General features: G+C 39.2%; 1 protein-coding gene across 1 annotated transcript; it reads right to left on the reverse strand.

The window, feature by feature from the left end:
* Nucleotides 1-4,395: 4,395 nt before the first annotated feature.
* KERA (keratocan) lies at nucleotides 4,396-8,901 on the reverse strand. The gene is made up of 2 exons (XM_038756971.1): nucleotides 8,016-8,901; nucleotides 4,396-4,568 (listed from the first exon to the last, which is right to left on the reverse strand). The coding sequence occupies exons 1-2, from the start codon at nucleotides 8,899-8,901 to the stop codon at nucleotides 4,396-4,398; spliced, it is 1,059 nt and encodes a 352-aa protein (XP_038612899.1).
* Nucleotides 8,902-9,634: the final 733 nt, after the last annotated feature.

Here is a 9,634-nt window from a genome sequence, read left to right on the forward strand (position 1 = left end):
TTTACAGATGAGGTAATTGAGACCCAGAGAAGTACAGTAACTTGCCTAAGGTCACACAGTAGACAAGTGGTTGCTTGGCTTTGATGTAGCAATTTTCACTTACTTCCTTAGAATTCTTTCCTAAGCAACTTAAAGCAGCGTGGCTCAGTGGAAAAGAGCCCGGGCTTTGGAGTCAGAGGTCATGGGTTCAAATCACAGCTCTGCCAATTGTCAACTGTGTGACTTTGGGCAAGTCACTTCACTTCTCTGAGCCTCAGTTACCTCATCTGTAAAATGGGGATGAAGACTTTGAGCCCCACGTGGGACAACCTGATCACCTTGTAACCTCCCCAGTGCTTAGAACAGTGCTTTGCACATAGTAAGCCCTTAATAAATGCCATCATTATTATTATTATATTGTATAATAAATACAAACAGTTCCTCTGAGCAGAAACTCTTCATTTTATTATCGTATTTATTTCCTATTATATTGCTTTCTCCAACTTCTGTTTTTCAGATTTCTTTTTGCTGGGCAACTTCCCAGCATCTATTACAGTTGGCAGTGAACCCCTAGCTTCAGAGGGTGCAAGTGTGTCAAAGTATTACTTTCCGGATTATACTTTTCATGGCTTTCTCAGAGTGAAAATTTTAGAAGGTTAGTCAATTTAAGACTCATTTTAGTTATCTAAACATTTTTGAGGGTTAAAATATCATTTCAGCATCACCTGATCAACATCATTATCCTTCCTCTCTAGACTGTAAGTTTGTGGGCAGGGAACATCTGATAAATCTGTTTTACTCTCTCAAGGGCTAGTACAGTGCTCTGCACAAAATGGCTTTAGTAAGTGGAAAGAGGTAGGAGAAATGAGAAAGAGGCACAGTGAGTAGGTTGGCTTGAGAAGAACAAAGATTTTGAGCTATGTTGTAGTTAGAGAGTGGACAGTTATACACGAGACAGCTGAAAGAGGGTCTTTAAACCAATGGTCAGGGCTTTCGGTTTCATTGCAGTTGGGTATTCATTGGAGGTTTTTGAGGAGAGGGGAAATGTGTGCTGAATGACATTTTAGGAAAATTATTCAGGCAAAAGAGTCAAGAAGAAATTGCAGAGGGAAGAATCTTGAAGCAGAGACTTGTGAGGCATCTAATGTAGAAGTCAAGTCAGAAGACAAGTTCCTGAACCGGTTTAGAAACCATTTAGATGGAAATGAGGTAGACATAGGAAATATTGTGGAGGAAACATCTACAGGATTTAGCAGTTCACTAGTTATGAGAGCTGAAAGAGAGGGCGAAGTCAAAGATGCCCAGGTTGCAGACTTCAGAGATAGCGAGGGTGTTGGTATTGTCAATTATTATTGTGATTATTACTAGTGTACAATGTCAAAGGTAGCCTTGAGGTCAAGGAAGATTGGGATAGAGTCAATTCAAGAGCCAAGAAGGATTGTCATTTTTGATTTGTGTTTATTGAGCGCTTACTGTACTCTCCCAAGGGCTTAGTACAATGCTCTGCACATAACAAGCTCTCAGGAATACCATTGAGTGATTAATAATAATAATAATAATCTTGGTGTTTGTGATTGATGGAGAGAAGCAATGGGCATGCTATCTTCCGGATTGAGTCAGGTCTCAGTGGCATTGATGAAGAGCAGTGAGTGGATCAGAAACAGGTTGACGATGAAGGCAGAAATCCTTCAGGCTGCATTTAGATAGGATTTGTACTTCCCAAGCGCTTAGTACAGTGCTCTGCACACAGTAAGCGCTCAATAAATGCGATTGATGATGATGATGATGACAGGACTCTGGGGAGATGAATGATAGGGATTGGTTGGATAGTAGAGATTTATCAGGGGGTGTGTTTCTGGGGATGGGTACTTTGTGGCCTCAGAGAGGAGAACGAACAGGGGGGGGAGTGAACAGAGGATGGGGTGAGACAGATCACAATAAAGGACCTGGTCCTTACTTAGACTCTGAGCCCCATATGGGACTGGGGCTGTGTCTCACCAGGTTGTTTTTATATCTACCCCAGCGCTTGGCACATAGTAAGTGCTTACAAATAATAATGATGATAATACTAGTGACAATTGTGATATTTTGCAAGTGCTTACTATGTGCCAAGCGCTGTGTAAATGCAAGATATTCAGGTCCCACATGGGGCTCACAGTCTAAGTAGAAGGGAGGACAGGTTTTGAATCCTTATTTTGCCGATGAGGGAACTGAGGCACAGAGAAGTAGTGACTTGGCCAAGCTCACACAGCAGGTGAGTGGTGGAGCCTGGATTAGAACCCAGGTCCTCTGGCTCCCAGAGTTATGCTCTTTCCTCTAGGCCATGCTGATTATTTTGATTATGGGTGGCTCAGTGGAAAGAGCCCGGGCTTTGGAGTCAGAGGTCGTGGGTTCAAATCCCAGCTCCATCAGTTGTCAGCTGTGTGACTTTGGGCAAGTCACTTAACTTCTCTGGGCCTCAGTTCCCTCATCTGTAAAATGGGGATGAAGACCGAGCCCCTCGTGGGACAACCTGATCACCTTGTAACCTCACCGGCGCATAGAACAGTGCTTTGCACATAGTAAGTGCTTAATGAATGCTATTATTATTATTATTATTATTATTATTATTATTATTATTATGTCATGATTGACTGTGGCATCTAGTCATAAAGGACGTATTCCAAGGCAGCATAGAATTTGCTAGCTCCTGCTAGAATACCGCATCTAGGGAAAACCTCTTCTTCTATAATAATAATAATAATGGCATTTTTATAAAGTGCTTACTATGTGCAAAGCACTGTTCTAAGCGCTGGGGAGGTTACAAGGTGATCAGGTTGTCCCACGGGGGGCTCACAGTCTTAAACCCCATTTGACAGATGAGGTAACTGAGGCACAGAGAAGTTAAGTGATTTGCCCAAAGTCACACAGTTGACAACTGTGAGCCCCTTGTTGGGTAGGGACCATCTCTATGTGTTGACAATTTGTACTTCCCAAGCGCTTAGTACAGTGCTCTGCACACAGTATGTGCTCAGTAAATTCGAATGAATGAATAAAAACAGACGTTTCTCCAGGGAAAATATCTGTATAAAGTGGGGTTCTGCTCACCCAGCTATTCTGCTACCCCTAAAGAAGGGTTTTACTCATCGTGGGAAGAGAATGTATCTGTTCTAGTGTACTCTCCCAGTCTGTATCTCCAGTGTACTTTGCACACGGTAAGTGCTCAATAAATATGATTGAATGACTGAATGAACGTACACCAGGGATGTGCCTGTTTTGATAGCAAGGATTGGATCGGGAGAAAGCTGATTATTCCTGTCTGACTCTGTATGGAAGTCAAAACTATGCCACTGAGAGCCGCACTTTGAGAAGCAGGTAAAATATTGTTGATGGCAGCTTGTACAATGAAGCAGTGTGGCTTAGTGGAAAGAGCCCGGCCTTGGGAGTCAGAGGTCATGGGTTCGAATCCCAGCTCTGCTACATGTCCGCTGTGTGACCTTGGGCAAGTCACTTAACTTCTCTGGACCTCAATTCCCTCATCTGTCAAATGGGGATTTAGATTATGAGCCCCATGTGGGACAACCTGAAGCACTTAGAACAGTGCTTTGCACATAGCGCTTAACAAATGCCATCATTAAAGTGAATTGTAAGCACTGAGGAATCTGTAATGCAATAAGAAACAGACCATTCATACTTTTTTTAATTCAAAATCTATCTTAGAACTAATTCAAATCCTAACTTTGAAACAACTTCCATTTATTTCAGTTCATTAGTGACTAAATAGTTTTCTATTACATAAACACTAGGTTTCAGAAGTCACAGTAGTACCCATATGAACACAGTTCCCACATTAAACTGGATTTGCTTGGAACAGCATTCTTGGTAAAGTCACAAACTGAATAATGAAATTACATATAGCAGAAATGATTGAATAGAAAAATCTTTTTTTTTTCCTTTTATTTCTGTTTCTATCACACTGACCTCAGATATTTCAGATTTAAAAATACTTTGGCCCTGAACGGCAGCTTAATAGAACTTGATAGAACTATCAAGATAGTTCAAGCCAAATTAATTTGGAGGCCTGATTTATTCTAATAATTTATATGTTGATTAATCCATAAGTACCTCTTGAATCAAAGGAAGAGGTGTTAGTATTTATTAGTCTTGGTAAGACTGGAGAAATAACCACTTTATTGTGTAGATAACTTGTAAATAAAACAGTCTATTATAAAATTTCAAAAGCTGCATTTCATGAAGAAAAATCTGTGATGGATTTTTTTGGAAAGCGAAACTAAATTTTTAAATTAAAAATAAATTGTACATGAGGAAAAACAGAGAGAAAAGTGAATATTGACTGAACTCTGAAGAGTAAAAAGCTTTACCCCACCAAAACTAACTTTTAAAATCATCCCACTCTGCAAGTGCCCGGTGACATTTTTAAATAACAACAGCCTGAAGGAGTCTGAAACATATCATCAAGTCCATTGGGATGGGGGGCTTGATTTCATTTCCATCCAGACGGAGGTAACGAAGACGTGGCCCATAACCAAAAGAATCATGTTCTCCTGATACGGCAACAGAAGCGGGACACATGACAGAGCCATTAACACCTATAAATGCAAAAGAGAAGGTCTGATTTGAAAAGAGCGTTTTTTTTATGAAACGCATTACGATTTCTAACAGATTTTTCACGATGCTCTGTCTTTGAAGTTCTGTGGAATATTTTATTTAAAAATATAAACCTCATAATCCCCCCCCCCCCCCCATTAGAAATTGTGGAATCAGGCAATAATTGGTATCACTGAGTTCTTAGTGTATGCAGAACACTGAACTATACATTTGGGAGATTACAATGAAATAAGTAGATATTTGTCCTCAAAGAAATAAATTGTTGATCTAATAGTCTACTTAACACTGACTGCTTCTCACACAGTGCTCTGCACGTCATAAGTGCTTAACAAATGCCATCATTACATAAGCTGGCAAGTCCCATTCTAGGCTATCTCAATTTGTTTACTCAAGCAATGTTTTCAGAATGCCTCCTTGAGATTCTCTAATATGTCAATGTGAATCAGTTATTCATGGGATAAACACCTTCATCTCCCAAACTTATATAGGCAGTAAAAAATCATGGACTTTTCTAGGGCTAATTGTCACACTGAGTAACTGTACAAATGCTTCAGGAAGCTTTTTCTCTCCTCTTCCAAAGGCAAAATGCCCATGAGAAATGGATCACAGCTCTTCACATCTCATCTTTTTAGCCAAGCAGGCCCTGACTCTAAACCAAAAGTGGAAGTAAGTCAATCAATCAATCAATCGTATTTATTGAGCGCTTACTGTGTGCAGAGCACTGTACTAAGCGCTTGGGAAGTACAAGTTGGCAACATATAGAGACAGTCCCTACCCAACAGTGGGCTCACAGTCTAAAAGGGGGAGACAGAGAACAAAACCAAACATACTAACAAAATAAAATAGAATAAGTCCCCTTCACTCAAACTTCTAAGGGAAGAAGGTGTCCCCAACATCTGACTTATCTTTAGAAAGGGTGTAGGGGGAGGCTAAGGGCTAAAATGGAGCAGAAATAGGAAGGAGAGGAATATTGTGAGGGTGTAGGAAAAAAATAGTAGAACTTGAGGAGATGGAGAGTGCTTAATAGACTGCTCTGCACACAGTAAGTGCTCAATAAATGATTGAATTGAATGAGCAGGAGTAAATGTAACAGGAACAATGGCTGAAGTGAGGGACAATAATCACAAAAAGAAGGGAATCCCAGGAGGAGGGAAGAAGTGTCATAGCAGGAGAATGGAAAACGCTTTCACTCTTGTCCATCCCTTCTCCAACAAACTCATCTCCCTCTTTTTCATTTGTTCCTGTTTCCATCCTGCAAGCAACTCCAGATAGCATGGAATGTGAGAATGTTCCCCACAAAGCCCAATGTCCCAGCCACAAAAGAAACCAGCCAGAGTCCTCACTAGTGTTTCTTTGCCATTTAAAAAAAAAAAACAACCTTGCAAAGCACTGAAAATTGTGAATACAGCAATCTCCCTTACAAGCACAACCATGATAAAAGTGTCAAAGTGAAATTCCACATCCCCAACAGGTAACCCAAAAGAGCCAGTGTGTAGAAAAGTTGATTTTGCAAGGAAAAAGGTCCAAATGAAATGGGTCACTTGGTCTTAAGGTTTCATAATTGCCAAAGGGAGTGTAACATATGGTACAACTCTGAGGATCAAACCCCCATTTGACTTGATTGTTTCATAAATATTTTTCATACACAATTAGCTCATTTGTAGGCTGAGGCAAATTGGAAAAATATATTGGAAAATCAGGAACAACCCCTTTCAAAAAAGGTTGGGAACTTGAGTTCTTTGAAATTATATAGATCTTTTCAAATCTCTAAAAGGTCTTTTTCCTCAAAATATGTTTCTTAGGTTGTAATGAGCCCATTGTTGGGTAGGAACCGTCTCTATATGTTGCCAACTTGTACTTCCCAAGTGCTTAGTACAGTGCTCTGCACACAGTAAGCGCTCAAATATGATTGAATGAATGAGAAAAAACCTAAACAGATCAGTTGGTGCTCAAATAGTTACAGTAGATTGTGAGCTAATTGTTCCTGTTGACAAATTTTGATTTTTCTTTGAGTTGTGAGAGAGAAATGAATCAATCTTAGTGTATAAAATTGAATTGATTTTCCAGCAAATTTACAGAATAATGTTTAAGGCATTTGCTAATTTTTAAGCGCACGCCTGCTGTGAACATGGACCATTCCATATGCACCTAGAGCTTATGGTCAGTGTAATTTTGCTTTTAATGAGCCATTATCAAAACTAAAATGTAACGTAAGTATATATAAGGTTTTCCTTTACAAGTTAAAGATAAACAGCAAATCATAGACATTCTGTGAAATGGTAATTTTAACATTTTCAAAATAATTTAAGAAAATGACTTTCTAAGAAATTCTATTTCTTCACAGAATTCATATTTCAAGTCTTTTATTTTTAAGGGTTTTTAATTTAAAGTGAAAGATAGATCTACCTTAATTACTTGTCCGATAAAACGCTTAAACGGGAGAAATGTTAATTCCAAAATGTGTGTGTGTGTGTATAATATATATATATTTTTTTTTTTTTGCCAAAATTACGTCATTGCAAATGAGACCATTTTTATTGGAGCATTTCACTCTGCCATCAGTGAAGATTAGAAACAGTAAAGGCATCAGCAAAGCAGGCTGTTAATCTGTTATGGATGTAACATTTGGAAGGAAGGGAAGATGTCATCAACAAGATCTCTGGGAGCATGAGGCTATCTTGAGCAAAGCAAATTCAGCACATAAACTCCACATATAAAGAAATGGACTGACATTTAGGTTGTCAGGATTGATATTATTCACTTGATTTTTACAGACAAGACTAATCATGTGCCCCAGGCACATTTAATTTTTTAAGATAGAAACTCCCCGGACAGGGAGCATGTATACCAAGCCTGTTGTATTTTCCCAAACACTTACTGTGCAGAGCACTGTACTAAGCACTAAAACACTAAACTGAAAAGATTGAAGATGATGATTTTCTTCCATGAAAGAGCAAATGGATCACAGATGTTTCCGCAAAAGTCTTCAGTAAAAGAGTAGAATGTACAGAAAATAAATGGTACTCTTCAATAATCATTATTGCTAAGAAATTATGTATTCATTCATTCATTGTTGTATTTATTGAGTGCTTATTGTGTGCAGAGCACTGGACTAAGTGCTGGGGAAGTACAAGTAGGCAACATATAGAGACAGTCCCTACGCAACAAAGGACTCATAGGATAAACGCAGATCATGGTTTTTATGGCTATTTTCACATTCCTTCCATTTCAACTGATATTTCACGCTGTTGAATTATAGTTAAATTTGCCAACATTGTAAATGACCAATTAACTTATTACAAATCAGGCAGTCTAAAGGATCCATGGAAATACCTAAGTCCCTTTTAATGTAGAAATTACATTTTGGAAGGGCATTCAAATTATTATTATTAATTTTTTGCCCAGGCCTGACCCTAATGACTACTTACTTTTGATTTTGTTGTGATCGAGATGAAGGTGCTCGAGATGTGGGCTGATGCGAGGGACTTTTGTGAGTTGATTGTGGGATAGCTGGAGATCTAGAATAGATGAAACGTTAAAGCCATTTGGCGGAAGACCAGCATCTGATAGTTTGTTATAATTGAGCCTAAGGAAAGTTACTTTGGGTATCACATTGAAATAATTTTCTGGTATTCCTTCAATGGAGTTACTATCCAAAAAAAGTTGCATGGTATTAGCCGGTAGTCGCGGCGGCATACTTCTGAGTGAATTTTTTGCCAAGTTGAGTTGCATGAGGTTCTTGAGTCCTTTGAAAGTATCTCGCTGGAAAGCATGGTCTAATAGCTTGTTATGCTGCAGATCGAGTAGAGTAAGATTCTCCAAATTGCTAAAAGTCCCTTGGGGGATTCTGGAGACTTTGTTTCTAGCCAGTTGCAATTGTTCTAGACTTCTGGGTAATGGCGCTGGCACCTCCTCTAACTCGTTATCTTCTAGAAATAAGAAAAGCAACTTTTTCAGTTGGCTCAGGGCTCCCTTTTCGATTCCGTAGTTTGTTATTTTATTTCTGTTGAGATTTATCCATCTCAGCTGAGTGGCGTTCATGAAGGCCTTCTCGGGAATGGTTTCGATGAGGTTGTTCTGGAGGTAAAGATACCATATTCGTGATGGAATGGTGGGAATTTCTTTCAGGCCTTTGCTGTCACAATACAGAGTGTTAGGGAAGCTGGGAGGACAGAAGCACTCTTGAGGGCAGTCAGAAGAAAGCACAGTCCAGTCATCCGGATCGACCACCTCATTGACTTGTCTCACACTTCTAGTCCACACGGAATTGGTTAAGAATAGAACCAAAAAGTTGAAATAGATTGGGAGCGCCATTACATTCCTTGGAAATGAAAATAATCCATTAGAGGCAGTATAAACAGTCTCTCTTTATTTACTGTATTGTACTTCCCAAGCACTTAGTACAGTGTTCTGCATACAGTAAGCACTCAGTAAATACAGCTGAATGAATGAATGAAACTCCTGCAATGACGAGGTTGCCAGCCTATTTCCCACGTCCTCCCTCTGGCTTGAAATCCGATAGACCACCACCATCCTCACCTTCAAAGCCTTATTAAAATCACATGTCCTCCAAGAGGCCTTTCATTCATTCATTCATTCAATTGTATTTATTGAGCGCTTACTGTGTGCAGAGCACTACTAAGCACCTGGGAAGTACAAATTGGCAACATATAGAGACGGTCCCTACCCAACAGTTGGCTCACAGTCTAGAAGGGGGAGACAGAGAACAAAACAAAATATATAAACAAAATAAAATAAATAGAATAAATATGTACAAGTAAAATAAATATATAGAGTAATAAATTTGTACAAACATATATACAGGCGCATATATGTACACCCAACTTGAGGGCCCAACTTAGCCCTCATTTCTCCTACTCTCTTTTTCTTCTGCATTCCCTTTGGGCTTAGATCTGTACCTTTAAGCACTTGATATTTACCCCAATGTCAGCCCCAGGGCACTATGTACATATCTAATTTATTTCAATGTCTGTCTCCCCCTCTAAATTGTAAACTCCTTGTGGGCAGGGAATATGTATTGTGCCCT

This window comes from Tachyglossus aculeatus, chromosome 14 (genome assembly GCF_015852505.1).
Source record: "Tachyglossus aculeatus isolate mTacAcu1 chromosome 14, mTacAcu1.pri, whole genome shotgun sequence".
NCBI classification, from domain to species: Eukaryota; Metazoa; Chordata; class Mammalia; order Monotremata; family Tachyglossidae; genus Tachyglossus; species Tachyglossus aculeatus.

Bases quoted from the DNA above. Each gene is read 5' to 3' on its own strand.
- KERA (XM_038756971.1), bottom strand. From the start codon at position 8,901: ATGGCGCTCCCAATCTATTTCAACTTTTTGGTTCTATTCTTAACCAAT. The intron at 4,569-8,015 runs GTAAGTAGTCAT...TTGCATTTATAG, and splicing joins CGATCACAACAAAATCAAAA to GTGTTAATGGCTCTGTCATG.